The sequence below is a fragment of the Natator depressus genome, chromosome 3 (assembly GCF_965152275.1).
Source record: "Natator depressus isolate rNatDep1 chromosome 3, rNatDep2.hap1, whole genome shotgun sequence".
Classification (NCBI taxonomy): Eukaryota; Metazoa; Chordata; order Testudines; family Cheloniidae; genus Natator; species Natator depressus.
Genome location: NC_134236.1, coordinates 159,836,376 through 159,856,252, shown reverse-complemented (window position 1 = coordinate 159,856,252; position 19,877 = coordinate 159,836,376). Strand labels below are relative to the sequence as shown.

General features: G+C 43.1%; 1 protein-coding gene across 1 annotated transcript in view; it reads left to right on the top strand.

Moving 5' to 3' along the window:
- DNAH14 (dynein axonemal heavy chain 14) overlaps window positions 1–19,877 on the top strand; it is a 467,695-nt gene that overhangs the window by 187,676 nt on the left and 260,142 nt on the right. Inside the window, 4 exon segments of the mRNA XM_074947623.1 lie at window positions 2,616–2,802; window positions 3,265–3,344; window positions 14,690–14,697; window positions 16,002–16,147. Coding sequence (XP_074803724.1) covers window positions 2,616–2,802; window positions 3,265–3,344; window positions 14,690–14,697; window positions 16,002–16,147 — 421 coding nt within the window.

Genomic DNA, 19,877 nt, shown 5'->3' with positions numbered 1-19,877 from the left:
TCATGTTGGTTAGCAATCATTCCCTGTTGTGCTGGCTGAGTGTAATGAAATAGACCAGTGGTTCTCAAACTGTGGGTCGGGACCCCATTTTAATGGGGTCACCAGGGCTGACTTAGACTTGCTGTGCCCAGAACCAAAGCCCACGGGTTACAGGCCCCCTGCCCACACACACACACACACATACACACTGGGGGCTCGGGCTGGCTCAGGCTTCAACCTCCCTCTTGGGGTCGTGTAGTAATTTTTATTGTCTGAAGGAGTTCACAGTACAATGAAGTTTGAGAACCCCTGAAATAGACAAACCCTAGGATCATGCAATAGTATCTATCGTTGCAACCATATGCCTTTTGGATACCAGCACCAGACAGGAAAATTGCATCACAATACAGATTTTCTGTCAAGAGAAGTAGGCCTTGAGGACTCAGCCTTGAGAGGGAGGATTTGTGATGAGGTTTACAAATCCCATACAGAACATAGGCAGAAGAGAGAAGAAAGCCTTCCCTACTTACAAGCAACTATGCTGATCACACCATTTATGGAGACAAGCACAGCTTGAACCAGTAAAGAAAACAAGCCCAGCTATAAAAGAAGAACAGAGAATAAGGGAGGCAGAAGGGCTTGGATGAGACAGGGTAAACAATCTAACATCAGGCTGCCTCCAGGGAACACTTGAGAAGTAGAGGAAGACTGCAAGCCCTGGAACATAAGAGCTGCGTGATTCATTTTATGTTAAATTGGTGGACTGGACTAATTGGACTTGAATAGAGAAAAGCCAGTTTGGCAAGAGCTGGACCACAAAGGAAAGGAAACTGCACACACAGCAGTTGACGCTGCCCCATTATATGTTTTCATTATGTTCACCTTTAGTTGTATAATTACATACCTAATTTCCACATGATGCTTGCCTTATTTAGTGTACAAGATAGATGATATTCCAGGGATATTCAATATTTCTTTTTATCCTTATCCTTATCATTCAATGTGTGGTCCCATGCTATGGAAACCATTCAAATCCTGCAGTGAGTATAGAATTATTAATCACTGAGGTGTCCAAAATTAATGGAGATTTTAATGGTTTTTTGCCTTAATCTCATTTCATTATTTGTGAAAACCCTCCTAATCTCTCAGAGATGTTGTTGAAGATAAATTCATCAATGTTTATTAGTTCAGATAAGCAATGATGAGAATGATAGAAAAGCCCAAAAAAAGATTAATAATTCTTTATTCATTGCAGGGTTTGGGTGACTTACAGTAAATGAAGAATGGGCCCACCTGTTAAATAATGAGGATAAAAAGAAGTATTGAATATTTGCCTCATTTCCTGAACATTATTCATCTTATGCATTGAATGAAGCAGGGGTCCAGGGGAAAATACTATGTGATAATGTAATAAAAGACTATGTCATAATGTCGTCATTTCTTTTCAGAAGTCTGTTTTTCTTGCTCCATTACAAGCAGTCAGAAGAAATTATACATTTAAGAAGTACTGGTGATAAATGTTATATGTTCCTTGGGTGAAGGGAGAAGCATATGTCTGCGCCTTTGAAACCTGGCTGAGGGGACAGAAAAGGACTGGTAGTGAGAGACAAATGTACTTCTCTCTGCCTCCTATGCAACAGTATTCTTGTTTTAGCTGAGCCAAAAGGAACCTTTTTCAGTCTCTGAATCATTAATTTTTGTGTTACTGAAAGTTAGTCCAGAATTACAGTATGGATTGAGTGAAGGGTCATGAATTAAAGATGGACAGCCATTCTCATCTCAATGTTCTGTCTTCAGAAAACATTTGCTATTGATCCACATTTTGTTATGTGCATTCATCCCCACGTGTTTTGATAGCACGTGCTAACTCAGATTGGTCAGATTATTGTAGTAACAGCTGGAATGGGTGTTTTGTCCTGTATAGGTTTAATGGGTGGCCTGTTGTTATACTGCAAGTACCATTTCTCTTTACAGCAAGACTCCTTGGTTTTATTGTTAAAGTGTAGGCATAAGAAAAGAAAAAATGTAAATGTTTACCATCTTTTCATGTACAGTGATTATGCTGATCCATAGAATAAAAGTTTAGGGATGTGTCTGCATATGAGATTTATGAATATAGCTCCTATATGCATTAATAGGAATTTTATATCAAATCCTGAGAGGTACTGAATGCCAGCTGAACACACACAGATCCCAATGAAGGCAAGTGGAGTTGCAGGTGTCTGAATCTGCATAAGTCTTACACTCTTCTAAAAGAGAATGGAAGCATATCTGTAGATAATTAATTATCTCCTGCCTGTTTTTATACCAAAACTAATGATTGTGCATGCATGCATTTGTATTTATTCAAAACATCTAAACTTAAGGGAAATTGTTATAACCTGGCAATCCTAAAATAATTTATCTGCTGTGGACTAAATAAAATGTGTTGATGTAAGCAATAAAACTTCGCTGTTTAATTCCCTTAGGATAATACCAAAATATTATATGTAATTAAAATATCTAAGTACTGTACCTATACTATAACTTTTTTGTGTTTGAGAAATCATTCTTTAGTTTCTTACTATTCTAACTCCCAGATAATTAATACAGATGTAACTTTTGAAGTCTTGAGTCATTTTCTTCTTCTTCACCAGCTACAAAGGCCGTGTAGAACTCCCAGACAATTTAAAATCTCTATTTCGACCTGTCTCAATGATGGTACCAGATTATCAACTCATTGCTGAAGTAATGTTATTTTCAGAAGGTTTCAAATCAGCAAAGTTACTCTCTGGGAAATTGGTCAATCTTTACCACTTGGCTTGTAATCAGCTGTCACAACAGGTAAAACATAATTTTCAAAATTAGAGAGACAAGAGGTAATATCTTTTATTGGACCAGCTTCTGTTGGTTAGAGAGACAAGCTTTTGACTTACACAGAGCTCTTCTTCAGGTCTGGGAAACCTACTCAGAGTGACACAGTTAAATACAAGGTGGAACAGATTGTTTAGTATAAGTAGTCAACACATATTTCAAGGGATCATTTGATGTGAAGTGGCCTATTAACACCCCTTCAGTCACTGGAGGGGAGGGGGAACGGGAGGTGGAAAGGCAGCTGCGGGGCATTGTTAGTGGGTTATATAGTAAGTATATAGTTCCAGGGACAACTTTTGCCTTTGTCTGCATCCAAGCAATCCCACTGAGTTTCTTGTTCTCAAGCGCGTATGTCAATTTATGTCTGATATTGTTTAAGAAATTTTTATGTTCTTTTAGCCTTGTTAAGGAAATATATTTAATGTTTTCTAGGATCATTATGATTTTGGTATGAGAGCCATAAAGACAGTGTTATTGAGGGCTGGACAGAAGAAAAAAGAATTAAAAATACAGTGAGTAAGAGTCTAAATCTCTCCCACGCTATATTACTAAAATTTAGGTCTTTATTATGATGTCTTAACAAGCAAAATAACACACAATCTCACAACTAAAATGTTGTAAGCAGAGAATCTTTAACAAGAATATTGACTTACACACTGACATCACCAGCCCAGTGGATTTTGGGATGTCTCATCACAAGGTGGAAGTTGGAGGACTGAGGAGCTCTGTTATAATCATTACCCTAAACAAACAAAAATGTAAAATTGCTTTAAAAATGTGCAAAAGACTTAATCGATGATAGTTACATTGAAGACTCCAGCTTTAAAAACAAGCAAGATCAATATTAACTCCATTGGTAAAACCTTGATTTGGCATCACATACTGCTTATGAGCGAGCACAGAGGTGCAGTTAGAGGTTTTTATTTTGTATGTTGATACAAAGCCTTGGTAGTGGTGCATCCTACTTTCAAACAGCTAGATTTTAAGTATTAAACTTCCAGAACAGTGAATTGCTGAACACTCTCAACTCCTGTTAGCATCAGCATGTGCTTGGTAGCACCTAGGTGTCCACAATGTCTTGTAGTTTTGGGTTTGTAAAAAGAATGTGGTGCATTTCTGTCCAGGAAGAGATAGCAGAAAACCAGAAGCAGACATTATCTGTTGTACTTTACTTACATTCACATGTTCAGAGTTACATCAGGGAGATAAAGAGCCAAATTCTTTCGTGATATAACTTCACTGAAGATAATGAGGGTACACCATGGGTGAATCTGGTCCAAAGTGTTTAGTTGCTGTTGTTATGCACATGTGGGAATTTACATATGTGTATATATTGTGACAGGGTCGGGCCAGATGGCTACAGGAGAGTAATAGAAGGCAGATATATTAGTCCCAGGCTAAGTAGGTCCCTTTTCCCTGGGTAAGTTAACAGGGAAGGTTCCAGAACAATCAGGAACCTTCTGCAGACAATTAAGACAGGCTGATTAGAACACCTGCAGCCAGTCAAGAAGCTGCTAGAATCAATTAAGGCAGGCTAATCAGGGCACCTGGGTTTTAAAAAGGAGCTCACTTTAGTTTGTGGTGTGCGTGTGAGGAGCTGAGAGCAAGAGGCACTAGGAGCTGAGAGTGAGAACATGGACTGTTGGAGGACTGAGGTGTACAAGCATTATCAGACACCAGGAGAAAGGTCCTATGGTGGGGATAAAGAAGGTGTTGGGAGGAGGCCATGGGGAAATAGTCCAGGGAGTTGTAGCTATCACACAGCTGTTCCAGGAGGCACTCTAGACAGCTGCATTCCACAGGGCCCTGGGCTGGAATCCGGAGTAGAGGGCGAGCCCGGGTTCCCACCAAATCTTCCCAACTCCTGGTCAGACACAGAAGGAGTTGACCTGGACTGTGGGTTCAGAAAAACGGCCAAGCTGAGGGCTGCCGTGAAGCTCCAAGGCAAGCAAATCTGCCAATAAGCACAAGATCCACCAAGGTAGAGGAGGAACTTTGTCACAATATATAAATAGTATAGACAAACCCATTTCCTGTATGGCTTGTGTTATCACTTAATTTATATAGAAAGTATATTTCCAAACATTTTCTAGGCTTGACTCCCTCTGTTTGCACCTGCTGTTTTCATTCCCTTGTTCAAATAGGCCAATATTTTCCCACTCCCAACTGCTAACTTCTCATCTCCTCCAAAACCCTTGGCTATACCCACTCTTCCAACTGGTGACAGGTTTCAGAGTGGTAGCCATGTTAGTCTGTATCAGCAAAAACAATGAGGAGTCCTTGTGGCACCTTAGAGACCAACAAATTTATTGGGGCATAAGCTTTTGTGGGCTAAAACCCACTTCATCAGATGGATAGAGTGGAAAAGCCAGTAGCAGGTATATATACACAGTACATGAAAAGATGGGACTTGCCTTACCAAGTGGGGGGCAGTGCTAATGAGGCAATTCAATTAACAGTAGAATACCAAAGAAGGAAAAATCACTTTTGTAGTGGTAATGAGGGTGGCCCATTTCAAACAGTTGACAAGAAGGTGTGAGTAACAAGGGGAAATTAGTGTGGGGAAATCAGTTTTTGTAATGACCCATCCACTCCCAGTCTTTATTCAGGCCTAATTTGATGGTGTCCAGTTTGCAAATTAATTCCAGTTCTGCAGTTTCTCGTTGGAGTGTGTTTTAAAAGTTTTTTTGTTAAAGAGTTGCCACTTTTAAGTCTTTTATTGAGTGACTGGGGAGATTGAAGTGCTCTCCTACTGCTTTTTGAATGTTATAATTCCTGATGTCAGATTTGTGTCCATTTATTCTTTGTGTAGAGACTGTCCAGTTTGGCCAGTGTACATGGCAGAGGGACATTGCTGGCACATGATGGCATATATCACAGACTTAAAAGGTCCCAATCATTGGAGCACTCATTCACAAATTTGCATATCTTGACAGAGCCAATCCTCCCTTTTACCATGACCTATGTAAAGTAAATTGCTGAACACTGGGTTTCTTATTTCCCCAAATGAATTTATCCTGGATTACCATTTGATCTAAGAGATTTCCTGGGCCTGAAACTTGAACTGTTTGGAAAAAGAAGTGATTTTGGGGTAAGACATTCATTTTAACTACTGCAGTTTTGCCAAACCTGAAATTTCATGTTCTTCTTCAAGTGATGTCCCTATGACTGCTCCACTGTAAGTGCGGCAGTGCCCCTGGCACGTGGGATTGGAGATCTTCATCAGCAGTGCCTGTCGGACCATACATGCGCACCTCCTCCCTTTTGTGCAGTGAGTGGTACATATATATAGTGCTGTGCAGTCTGACTCCTCCCAGTTCCTTTTCTACCACTTTTAGTCTGAGATGGAATCCAGAGCAGAGCCCGCTTTTTCCTGTTCCCTCAGTAGCTAGTGCCCTACCTGTTAGTTGTAGTGTAGTTAGTATTTTTTTCTTCTCCTTTTCTTCTTAAAAAAATTTTTTGTTTACTTTATCTTTACAGTTATTTCATAGCTTAGGTTTCATTTTCCCCCTGCTTCCCGCCGATACCCATTGGGAAGCCTCCCCTCTTCCAGTCATTCCCACCATCTTTCAGAATGGTAGCCGAGGAGTCTGGTGGTACCTTAAAGAGCCACCGGACTCCCCACCATATTTGACATCCCACCAGTTTGGTGATCAACTAACTCCATTTCTTCCATCATGGAAACTCATCACCTTGGACAAGTGGGTTCTAGAGATAATCAAGGAAGGATACTCCATTCCTTTCCTATCTTGCCCCACCATCTCTCCTCCCTGTCCCTCTTCCGGGACCCCTCTCATGAACCCATTCTACAGAGAGAAATAAGTCATCTTCTGCAGCTGGGAGCCATAGAACTGGTTGCTTTCCAAAACAGGGGACAGGGTTTCTACTCCCATTATTTCCTCATCCATAAGAAATCCAGTGACGGGTGACCTATCCTGGAGCTTCGCAGTCTAAATAAGTTTGTCAAACTGCAACACTTCAAGATGGTTATCCTCTCCAGTGTTATCCCAGCAACTGAACAGGGGGCTGGGTTCTCAGCCCTCAACGTCCAAGACACACATTTCCATATCACAATACATCCTGCCCACAGATGATTTCTCTGATTCGTCATGGGTGACAATCACTGTCAGTACACGATACTGTGTTTTGGACTATTGACAGACCCTCAGGTGTTCTCCAAGGTCCTGGTGGTAGTTGATGCCTGTCTAAGGAAACAAGGCATTGTCATCTTTCCATACTTGGACAATTGTCTCCTCAAGGCCCGATCCGAGCAGTCCTGTAACGATGGACCTGTTTATGAAGCTAGGCCTTCTCATAAACCTAGAAAAGTCTACTCTAATTCCGGGTACAACACCTGGAATTCATCAGCGCACAATTAGATGCCATACAAGCCAGAGCCTTCCTACCACCTCACAGATTCTCCGCTATACTAGATCTGATATCCAATGTATAGGTCTGCCCCAGACATAGGCGTTGATTCCGTGGCTGCTGCCGGGCTGGAGCACCCATGGGGAAAAATTAGCAGATGCTCTGCCCTCACTGGCAGCCAAGCTCTCCCCGCCCCCACTTCTCCTCGCTGCCTCCTCCTTCACCAAGCATACCGCATCCCCACTCCTCCACCTCCCAGCGCTTCCCGCCCACTGCCTAACAGTTGTTTGGCGGTGCTTAGGACTTTCCGGGAGGGAGCGGGGGAGGAGCAGGGATGTGGCATGCTCAGGGAAGGAGGTGGAGAAGAGGCAGGGCAGGGGCGGGGACTTGGGGGAAGGGGGTGAAATGGGGGCAGGGCTGGGGTGGGAAAAGGCAGGGTGGGGCGGGGACTTTGGGGAAGGGGTGGAACGGGGGTGGGGCAAGGGCAGTGCAGGGGTGGGAAGAGGCAGGGCAGGGGTGGGACCAGGAGCTTGGGGTCGGGGGGTCAAGCACCCACCGGGCAGAGGGGAAGTCGGTGTCTATGGCTCCAGATCTCTGCCAGAATGTGCCTGCAACTTCTAGGCCACATGGCAGCTGCCACTTTCGTGATCAGACACAAAAGACTATACATGTGGTGTCTTCAGGCGTGGCTCCATACAGTATCTCTTCCCCACAAACACAGCTTCCACAAACTTTTATCCATGCCGATGAGAGTCAAGGACTCACTACTTTGGTGTACGCAGCCCAACAATGTCTGTGTCTGTGTCGGAGTTCCTTTCCTCTAACCACCACCGACCATGATTCTAACAACTGATGTCTCCCTAATCAGTTGGGGAGCACATCTCCACAATCACATAGTGAGGGCAGTTGGTCGTTAACTGAATCTACTCTACACATCAACCTCCTTGAACTACGAGCGGTGTGCAAAGCCTGCCACGTTTCCTCCCTCTCCTCAAACATCATACCATCAGAGTCATGATGGAGAATCTCGCCCGCAGAGCAAGATCCCATTCTTTATGTTCGGAGGCACTCAAAGTGTGGAACAGGTGTATCCAACATAACATCACCATTTCAGCAGTGTACCTCCCTGGACACCGTGAATGCATTGAGCAGGAGATTCTCCCATGATTACGAGTGGGAACTGGACATGCAAGCCTGTCAGCCCATCTTCAACCAATGGGGATGTCTTACATAGATCTGTTTGCTACTTTGCAAAACACTCATTGCCCTCAATTCTGTTCCAGAGCAGGACTGGAACACAGATTATTGGGAGACACATTCCTTATCACATGGTATGTATCACTCCTCTATGCCTTCCTTCCTTTGGCCCTCCTATTCTTTTTACTTTGCAAAATACAGGAGGACTGAGCTCCCATCATTCTTAGAGCTCCAACATGGCCATAACAGGTCTAGTATACTTACCTCCTTCACATATAGTATGTCAGCCGATCTCTCTCCGTCCAACACCACAGTCCTTCCACAAGACGCATCATCCGTCCCAATCCACAGATGCTCCACCTCAAGTCCTGGCTCCTACGTGGTTCTGGGATTCGGAAATAAGCTGTTTGTGTGCAGTCAAACAGATACTTTTTAATAGCAGGCATGATATAATTAGATGCATGTACATTTACAAATGGACTAGATTTCAGTGCTGGTGTGCCTCCCACCAAGTTGACGCAGCACGTGCTCAGCTACCACTTATCCTGGACTACATGTTATACCTTAAACAATCAGGATTATCTACCAGCTCTGTTCAGGTTAACATGGTGGCAATCACTACTTTTCACTGCCACATAGATGGCTATTCCATCTTCACAAACCCGCTCACAAAACGCTTTCTGGAGGGTCTCCAAAATCTTTATTCCCACATACGAGACCTGACCCCTGCCTGAGACCTCGTCCTCATGCTATGTTCTCTGACTAGACCCTCATTTGAACCAATGGCGACCTGTTCTTACCTGCATCTATCAATGAAAATGTCCTTTCTTGTCGCCATCATTGCTGCCCGATGAGTGGGCAAAATCACGGTCCTTATGGCATATCCACCATACACACTGTTGCACAAAGACAAAGTTACCCTATGCCCACACTCAAGATTACTACCTAAGGTTCTATCATCTTTCCACCTCAAACAACTAATACACCTTCCTTGCTTCTTCCCAAAGTGTCATCATAAGCAACAGAAGGCAGCTCTATGTACCCTAGACGTAAGACGAGCATTAGTGTTTTATTTGGACAGGACTAAACATTTCCAAAAATCACCATGATTATTCTTCTCAACCACCAAAAGATCCAAGACACAGCCATCTCTTAACAGTGCCTTTCCAAGTGGATCTCACAGTGTATACATTTATTTTACGAACTCCACCACAGACAACCTCCTACCACAATTACAACACGTTCCACAAGTTCATTTTCCACATTGATAGCTTTTCTGAATAATGTCCGCATTGGTGACATTTGTAAAGCTGCCACATGGGTATCAACAGACAGTTTCACCCAGCACTACTCTATTACGCACATTGCCGCAGCAGACACTCTCCTAGGACATGCTGTCCTATCATAGGCAATACATGTCACTCCGAAGCCTCAGCTGTCCATTTAGGGGCAGTGCTTTCTAGTCACCAACAGTGGAGCACCCATAGGGACATCACTCGAAGAAGAAGAGAAGGGTACTCACCCTGTGCAGTAACTGAGGTTTTTCAGGATGTGTCCTCCTACAGGTGCTCCACTACCCCCTCTTCCCCTCTGCTTCAGAGCCTAAAACATATGCTCTGTGGCTGAGAAGGAACTGGAGGTGGTCAGACTGCACAGCGCTGTATATAAGTCCCACTCACAGCATGAGAGTGGGGAGATGTGCGTATGTGGTCTAACGGACATGGCTGATGAAGATCTCTGATCCCAGGTGCAGGGGGTCCTGTCCCACCTACAGTGGAGCACCAAGAGTGGGAGTCATCTCGAAGAACTCAGTTACTGCACAAGGTGAGTTAACCTTCTCTTGACCAACTTTCCAGATCTGTTTTGATATTCTTAATCAAATTAGTATAATTAATATTATTTAAGGTGTGTCGTCTTTTCATAGAATCATAGAATATCAGGGTTGGAAGGGACCTCAGGAGGTCATCTAGTCCAACCCCCTGCTCGAAGCAGGACCAATTCCCAGTTAAATCATCCCAGCCAGGGCTTTGTCAAGCCTGACCTTAAAAACCTCTAAGGAAGGAGATTCTACCACCTCCCTAGGTAACGCATTCCAGTGTTTCACCACCCTCTTAGTGAAAAAGTTTTTCCTAATATCCAATCTAAACCTCCCCCATTGCAACTTGAGACCATTACTCCTCGTTCTGTCATCTGCTACCATTGAGAACAGTCTAGAGGCATCCTCTTTGGAACCCCCTTTCAGGTAGTTGAAAGCAGCTATCAAATCCCCCCTCATTCTTCTCTTCTGCAGACTAAACAATCCCAGCTCCCTCAGCCTCTCCTCATAAGTCATGTGCTCTAGACCCCTAATCATTTTTGTTGCCCTTCGCTGGACTCTCTCCAATTTATCCACATCCTTCTTGTAGTGTGGGGCCCAGAACTGGACACAGTACTCCAGATGAGGCCTCACCAGTGTCGAATAGAGGGGAACGATCACGTCCCTCGATCTGCTGGCAATGTCCCTACTTATACATCCCAAAATGCCATTGGCCTTCTTGGCAACAAGGGCACACTGCTGACTCATATCCAGCTTCTTGTCCACTGTCACCCCTAGGTCCTTTTCTGCAGAACTGCTCCCTAGCCATTCGGTCCCTAGTCTGTAGCGGTGCATTGGATTCTTCCATCCTAAGTGTAGGACCCTGCACTTATCCTTATTGAACCTCATCAGATTTCTTTTGGCCCAATCCTCCAATTTGTCTAGGTCCTTCTGTATCCTATCCCTCCCCTCCAGCGTATCTACCACTCCTCCCAGTTTAGTATCATCCGCAAATTTGCTGAGAGTGCAATCCACACCATCCTCCAGATCATTTATGAAGATATTGAACAAAACCGGCCCCAGGACTGACCCCTGGGGCACTCCACTTGACACCGGCTGCCAACTAGACATGGAGCCATTGATCACTACCCGTTGAGCCCGACAATCTAGCCAGCTTTCTACCCACCTTATAGTGCATTCATCCAGCCCATACTTCCTTAACTTGCTGACAAGAATACTGTGGGAGACCGTGTCAAAAGCTTTGCTAAAGTCAAGAAACAATACATCCACTGCTTTCCCTTCATCCACAGAACCAGTAATCTCATCATAAAAGGCGATTAGATTAGTCAGGCATGACCTTCCCTTGGTGAATCCATGCTGACTGTTCCTGATCACTTTCCTCTCCTCTAAGTGCTTCAGGATTGATTCTTTGAGGACCTGCTCCATGATTTTTCCAGGGACTGAGGTGAGGCTGACTGGCCTGTAGTTCCCAGGATCCTCCTTCTTCCCTTTTTTAAAGATTGGCACTACATTAGCCTTTTTCCAGTCATCCGGGACTTCCCCCGTTCGCCACGAGTTTTCAAAGATAATGGCCAAGGGCTCTGCAATCACAGCCGCCAATTCCTTCAGCACTCTCGGATGCAACTCGTCCGGCCCCATGGACTTGTGCACGTCCAGCTTTTCTAAATAGTCCCTAACCATCTCTTTCTCCACAGAGGGCTGGCCATCTCTTCCCCATTTTGTGATGCCCAGTGCAGCAGTCTGGGAGCTGACCTTGTTAGTGAAAACAGAGGCAAAAAAAGCATTGAGTACATTAGCTTTTTCCACATCCTCTGTCACTAGGTTGCCTCCCTCATTCAGTAAGGGGCCCACACTTTCCTTGGCTTTCTTCTTGTTGCCAACATACCTGAAGAAACCCTTCTTGTTACTCTTGACATCTCTTGCTAGCTGCAGCTCCAGGTGCGATTTGGCCCTCCTGATATCTTTCCTACATGCCCGAGCAATATTTTTATACTCTTCCCTGGTCATATGTCCAACCTTCCACTTCTTGTAAGCTTCTTTTTTATGTTTAAGATCCGCTAGGATTTCACCATTAAGCCAAGCTGGTCGCCTGCTTTAGAAATGTGTATTCCCAAGTATCTTATTGAAGTAGTTACCCATTTGTTTTTTATATTTATCTTTTCTATCTTTCTATAGATCAGAGCCCACACCTACATCCAGAACTTCTGACTTGTCACAGTTTATTTTAAATCCTGACACTGTCAAATTTTTAGATTTCCTCTTGCACTTCTTATAGTATGTGAACAGGATTCATAGCAAATACCATGACATTGTCTGCGTATAAGGTTGATTTGCATTCCCTGTTTCCTATTGTAATTCCATTTATATTAGGATTATTGGTGACTGAACAGGCCAATCATTTGCCCAATCAATCAGCAATGTTTGGTAGTCATTGCTAGCGATAGACTACCAATATTGTTGATTGACTGGGCAAATGACTCTGTAGCAGGGTGGTCACCCCGCTCCTGCCCTGAGGGGCTTCAAACAGCCCAGGAGAGGGCTGTGGCTAGGGGCAAGCAGCTCCCAGGCTGATTGGGGAAAGCAGGCTCAGCTGTGGCCACTCTCCAATCAGGGCTCAGCTGGCCCTTGTAAGAGGGCAGTGGGCCAGGAGCAGACAGAGTCTCCTCTAGCTGTGGAGTGAGATGGGCCTGGCTGCTGGGGAGCATGAGAAGGTACCTGGAGTGGAGCCAGAGCTGGGGGAAGGCCAGAGGAGCTGGGGAGCAGCTTGTCCGTCTCTACAAGTATCTGAGATTTTTTTTTTGTTAGCTCATTGAAGATACTGTTAATTGTTATATTAGTTGTGCCCTAAAAAAATTACAGAATTCTGGATGAAATCCACCAGGGCATGGGGATTTACCATTTTTAAGGGACTTAATAACCTCCAGATCTTCCTCTGATTTAATATCTTGCTCCAGGGCTTCTAGATAGATTTGGTATATCAGCTTTAGCTAAATATTCCTCTATTAGCGTATGGTCAACTGACTCCAAGGAGTAAAGTCTCCTATAGAAGTTTGCAAAAGTCTCACATATTCCTTTTGGGCCAGTTGCCAGTTTATATGGAGCTTTCCAGACTGGAGGTATAATTTTGCTTCCTTTTAAATTTTTAGTCTATTAGCTAGTAATTTATCAATTTTTGTTAATCTTTTTGTAATATAGGTGTTTTGTGTATCTAATTGCCAGTTCAGATTTTTCTGTTTGGAGCGAATGTAACTTGCTTCTGACCTCTTGTTTGTTTTCTGCGATTGAGTTTTCTGGTGTAACTTAAATTTTTCAGCCTTGTTGACCAATGTTTGCATTTCCTCTTTTCTAACATAGAATTTTTTGTTAATTACGATGCCCCAATAACTGCTTTCAAGATATCCTACAGAGTGCTTTTTTAAATCTAGTCAGCATTGTTTTCCTTAAAATATTGCTTATTTTCCTCTCTGTTAGCTTCAACTCTTTTCTTGTCATCCCATAGAAGTGAGATGTTTAATCTCCACTTTTTCATTTTAGTGTGTCTTTCCACTGTCATATAAGAAGCCAAACTAATGCATGATCTCATCGAGATGCCTCCTTGCAGTGCTGACATTGCTGTACTAAGCAAAGATCTAGAGATCATATATTTTCTATGAGATATTGAAAAGAAGGAGTAGTCTCTTTCCTTTGGGTTAATACACCTCTTGGAGTCACACAAATATGTTTATTCATTAGATAGAAAATCAGGAGCAGAATTAATCTGTCCTTTATTATACTACCTCTCTGATCTATCTAACCAGGGATCTGGATACAATTATAATCATATCCAATAATAATATCTCCTTCTCTAAAATCTTCTAGTGTCCGAGATAACTTTCTGAAAAAAGGCATTTGACCTTGATTAGGGGCATAAATACTTCCTAACATTAGTATTCTATCACCGATTGTACCTTTAACTAGACATTTGCCTTCATTATCTATATATTTATCATTTACTTCGTAAGGTATATGTTTGGCAATAATGATTTCTTCTCTTTTATTGATATTCCTGGAGAAATATAAGGAGTTTGGAACCAGTTACCTTTGATGTGTTTATTATGTTCCTCCGTAAGGTGCATTTCTTGTTTTGTTTTTTTGTTTTTTTTTTTTAAAAAGTCCCATGTATCTGGGGCCTCAGCTTTAATAGCTTGAAAAGCTTCTCTTTCTTTCTGTCTTTCTTTCTTTCTAACTGCTGTTAAGACCATGTTATAGAACTGGATTGTATTAGCCATGATAAGGCCCACATGACATTCTAATAAGCAAACTCGGGAAATGTGGTCTAGATGAAATTACCAAAACATGGTGCACAACTGGTTGAAAAACCGTTCTCAGAGTAATTATTAATGGTTTGCTGTCAAACCGGGACATCTAGTAGGGTCCTGCTCAGATCAGTCCTGGCTTGGGTACTATTCAGTATTTTCATTAATGACTTGACAATAGAGCAGAGAGTATGCTTATAAAGTTTACAGATGGCACCAAGCTAGAAGGCGTTGCAAGTCTTTTAGAGAATTAGAATTCAAACTGACCTTGATTAATTGGAGAACTGGTGTGAAATCAGCCAGATGAAATTCAATAAAAAAAAAGTGTAAAGTACTACATTTAGGAAGGAAAAATCAAATCCCCAAGTACAAAATGGGGAATAATAGGCTAGGCTGAAAAGAATCTGGGGGTATGGTGGGTCACAATTTGAATGAGACAATGTCTTGCAGTTGTAAAAAGGGCAGATATTCTGGGGTGGATTAACTGTAGTGTTATATGTTAGACATGAGAGGTAATTGTTCTGCTCTGCTTGGTACTGATGAGGCCTCATATGAAGTATTGTTTCCAGTTTTGGATGCCACACTTTCAAGTGTGGGCAAATTCAAGTGTGCCCAGAAGACAGCAACAAAAATGATAAAAGATTTAGAAAACATGACTGATAAGGAAAGGTTAAAAAAAACTAGGGATGTTTAGTTTTGAGAAAAGACTGAGGGGGAGACCTGATATGTGTACAAATATGTTATAACCAGGACGGTGATCAATTGTCCTACTGTCAATGGACACGGAGAAGAAATAATTAATTTAATTGTAGCAAAGGAGGGTGAGATTAGATATAAGGAAAATCTTTCTAACTGTAAAGGGTAGTTATATACTGGAATAGGCTTCCAAAGGAGGTTGTGCAATCCCCCTCATAGGAGGCTTTTACAAATAGGTTAGCCAAACACCTGTCAGGGATAGTCTAGGTATACTTGGTCCTACCTCAGCACAGGGAGATGGACTAGATGACCTCTTGAGATCCCGTCCAGCCCTACATTTCTATGATTGTTGTTTTAATATACTATGACTTGAATTCCTGTTTTACTGTATTCATTTGCCTTTTTTCCCTCCTGTTGAATAGATTTTGTATGAATTTACTACTCATGGGCCTGGATCCAACTTTTATTGAAGTCAGTGAGAATCTTTTATTTTATTTCAGAGTTGGATTGGGTCCCAAATGAGAAAAGTGAGCAAAATTGTGTTCCAAAGTGAAATTCAAATTAAATAAAGAAGTTTGATCTCCCCTTGTCCTTCCAAACTCTTTTCAGTACAAAAATGTGATTATTTCCAAAATATCTGCTAAAATATACAGTGTGATGCACAATTATAAATAAATTAGAAACTGAGAATGATATTCTCCCAAGGTGTAAGATAGGTAGAACCATATATTAAATATTACTGAGTTGACATTCTTTTTATAATTTTTCTAGAAATTATGATACTAGTGTTCCTGCAGAAGAAGAAGCTCTCATTATAATCAATTCAGTGAAAGAAGCTAATTTACCCAAGGTTCTGGCAGAAGATGTTCCTCTGTTTGAGAACATTATGGCAGATCTGTTCCCAGGAATTACAGTTCCAAGAATAAGCACTCTCAAACTAGAGGTAATAAAATGAATAGGGCTTTTCAGGGATAGTGATTGACAACTTAAATGTCACTGTTTTGTTTTAATAAAGAAAGGGATAAAAAATCTTTAATGGTTCAAGAGTTCTTAAATTTTTTATTAAGGGAGAAACCCTGATATGCAGCAAATCAAAGTGATGTGGCTTGATGGAGGAGAGTTCTCCAGTGGCCAGGGAAATAGCATCCTTCCCCTCTCTACCCTAGGCCATGGAGCCACTATGCAACTCCTGAAGACTCAGTCCTGACCCACTTCACTCAGATACATTTGAACCAGAGATCTCCAGTCCCAGATATGCTGATTTATCCTCCATCCTTCACAGCCCCATGGAGATCAGGGAGTGGAGACGACCTGTGCAAGTTCCCCTCATCTGTGTTCTGTGCAGTGGAACATGTTCCACTACCTATTGGGCCCTATGTGTCTGCAGATGAAAGGGGAAGCAGGGTTTTCCCTTAACATTTGTTGTCTGTAGTCCAGTTATTTCAGTTGTCTAAAGAAAAAAGTTTTAAAAGTAAGTCAGATTTACTTTTTCGTCTTTTGTGTTAATTTCACATGTTGATATAAAATAGCATGGGATTTCTGTTAAAGATGGAATTTCTAGTTTGTTTGAGAGAAACCTTTAGAGTTTTTTCCTCTTCATGTGTTGAAATTTGCCCAAAGATCTGAACACTATAGAGTCTTTTCGAGTCTTGGTGGTCATGTGTAGCTGGAATTTGTGTGTGTATTGAAGAGAAAATGGCTCTCTGTCCAGCCTTCATGAACGAATATCCCTTGATCATCTTGAGATCTCTTGTGAGACTATTGGGCCTGATTTTCCCACTACTTAAGCAATATGCAAGTCTTTGCAGTTTGAGGACCTAACTTTAAGCAGACAGTGTGTCCAACTGACTTCAGTTAAATTAAGCACTTGCATAAGTCTTTGCAGGATTGGGACCTTACACTGATATATACTGAGAATAATTCTGTTTATGTAAAATCAGTCTGAGATTCCTCAAGCCCATTATTTATAAGGCTTTTACAGAAAAGAGCAAGCCATAACAGTGTCATAAAGGATTTAAAAGTTCTTCAAGTTCCCTGTGGGTGCTCCACTTAAGGTGTTGGTGAGTCCCGGCACCGCAGTTCGGAGATTTTCGGTAACAGTACCTGGTGGGACGTGCGTGCACAGTAGCCGTCTCGCGGTGCTGTTGGCAATTCAACTAATGCTCATGAGTCCCAACCCCCTCAGATCCTTCTCAACCATCCTTGGCTGCAGACGGAGCGCCAACAGCAGTGTCACAGAACCATCTAGAAAAGTGTTAAAAATAGTTATTAGTTAAGTTAGTCCTCAGTAGTTACTCATTGTTGAACTGGGTTTCTCCTTCTTTTTCTAGCCAGTTAAACTTAAAACAAACAAACAAAAAAAACACCCCTCCCTAGGGGGTTTTTCCCTCTATTTCCTTCAGTTATCCCACGACCAAAATTGGACTCTGAAAATGCTAGCCTCTCTTGGGTTTAAAAGATGTACTTCTTGTAAGGACGCAATACCCACCTCCGACGGACACTCACAATGAATCTGCTGCTTAGGAAAGGAACACGTTCCTCAGAAATGCTCCCACTGCAGTAATCTTAAAGCCAGAGCAAGGAGAGACAGGGATCTCCAACTTAAAATGATCCTTACGGAGAAATCCCTAACACCACCGTCCGCTCCGGCAACAACCCTATTGGGGGATTCGCCAGGCACCTCCTCCCTGGACAGAGCAAGTACTCTCTCCTCCACAAGGCGAGGAAGACATCTCCTGCTGATGGAGAACTGTTGAAGAGAAAATGGTCTCTAGCAAGATTGCCACCCATGATGCCGACAGCTAGCAGGGTGAGCATGTTTGATGCACCGAGCACCTCCGGCACTGCCCGTACTGGGACCTCTGCTGGCAGAGATAAGGAGTCAAGTTGCAGGCATAAATCAACTTCCTCCACAGCACCAAGTACTCCAAGGAAGGACACGGTGCCGACAATGCCTCAGCTCGCTATGCCACTCCAATGGTGCTGCATACTCCTGAACCGATACCTGACTGTACTAAGTTGGCACCGGCAAAGGCCACACGCAGGCAGATGGGATCAGTCTCCCAGGCTTCTACACATAAGAACATGGCACTGCTGCCCTTGGCACTGTGCTCCCTCACTAAAGTGGCCGATATCAGAATCTCATCCACACTGGGATCACCGATACTCGGCACTGATGGTTCTCTGGTGCCAGTGGCACCGGTGCAACCAGAATCACTAAATGCCTCCAGATTCTCAAGTGATGAGGAAGCTGATATGTCTTCTACTCTGGAAATTCTTCCCCATCAGGCACAGAACCACCACCGTCGCACACAAGTGCCAGGGAACGCCTACACAGGGACATGCCTCCATGGCTGACTAACCCATGGATGTGCCCCCCATGCCATTCCCAATGCAATGGGCACAGTGGGACCCATGTGCGGTTTACCAAGCTCAGGCCCTGTACACCACAGAGGTGACAAATACGTCCTGCGACAGATACTGCAAATGAGCCCTTGGAGAGACAGGAGGATTCTGTAGAAGAATTGGATGATTCCAACAACCAAGAATAATCAGCAACTCACAACTCATCTTCATCTCCGGATGAAGTGGTCGTGCCATCCCAACCCACTATTGCAGATGACTCGAAACAATTTCAAGAGCTATTCAAATGGGTGGCACCCAGCCAGAATATCCAGCTGGAAGAGGTGACTGAAAACCAACGTCAGCTCAAGATACTACACTCAGCATCCTTGACTAAGGTTGCGCTACCGATTTAATAGTGCTCTAATGGAACCAGCAGAATTAGTATGGCAAACACCAGCAACCATACCTTCGACATGCAAAAGGGCGAACAGGAAGTATTAAGTGCCCAACAAGGGTATGGACTTCCTATTTTCACACTCTCAGCCATACTCGTTGGTTCTGGAGGCAGTGAACCAACGGGGGAAACAACCCCATTATAAATCCAGCCCACAGGACAAGGATCCAAAAAGATTGGATTTGTTTGGCTGAAAAGTCTACTCATCAGCAACCCTTCAATTTTGCATGGCCAGCTACACAGCAGTACTAGTGAAATACAACCATGATGATTACCAAAAACTCAGTGGATTCATAGCAGACATCCCAGAAGACCGAAGGGATCAATTCCAATCCACCATAACCGAAGGGTCAGTTCATGGCGAGGATTGCTTTACAAGCGTCCCTTGACATTGTGGTCACAGCTGTTTGCACAACAGCTACTGCAGTAGTCATGAGGAGGGCCTTCTGGCTACAATCCTCTAGAATAGCAAAGGACCTCCAGACTAAAGTTGAGGACCTCCCCTTTGACAGGGAAAAAACTATTCTTGGCAAAAACAGATGAAGTCCTACACTCAATGAAGGACTCTCGAACTACGCTCCAAACCCTGGGTATCTATATGCCCCTTAACAGATGAGGGAGATACCGACCTTACCAGTGCAATTGAGACACAACCGGACAGAGACAACAGAGGCATTTTGATAATCAAAGACAAAGGCACAAATCACAGAGACGTCGACCTACCCATTCTGCTACATCCCAAGCACCTTCAAACAAGATGCAGTTTTGAAGCATTGGTTGAGGGTCTGACCGACCTCCCCCGACCACCAGCGCCAATAGAACCAATGACCCAAGTTTTTGGTCATTGACTCTGACCATTCTACCATATGTGGGC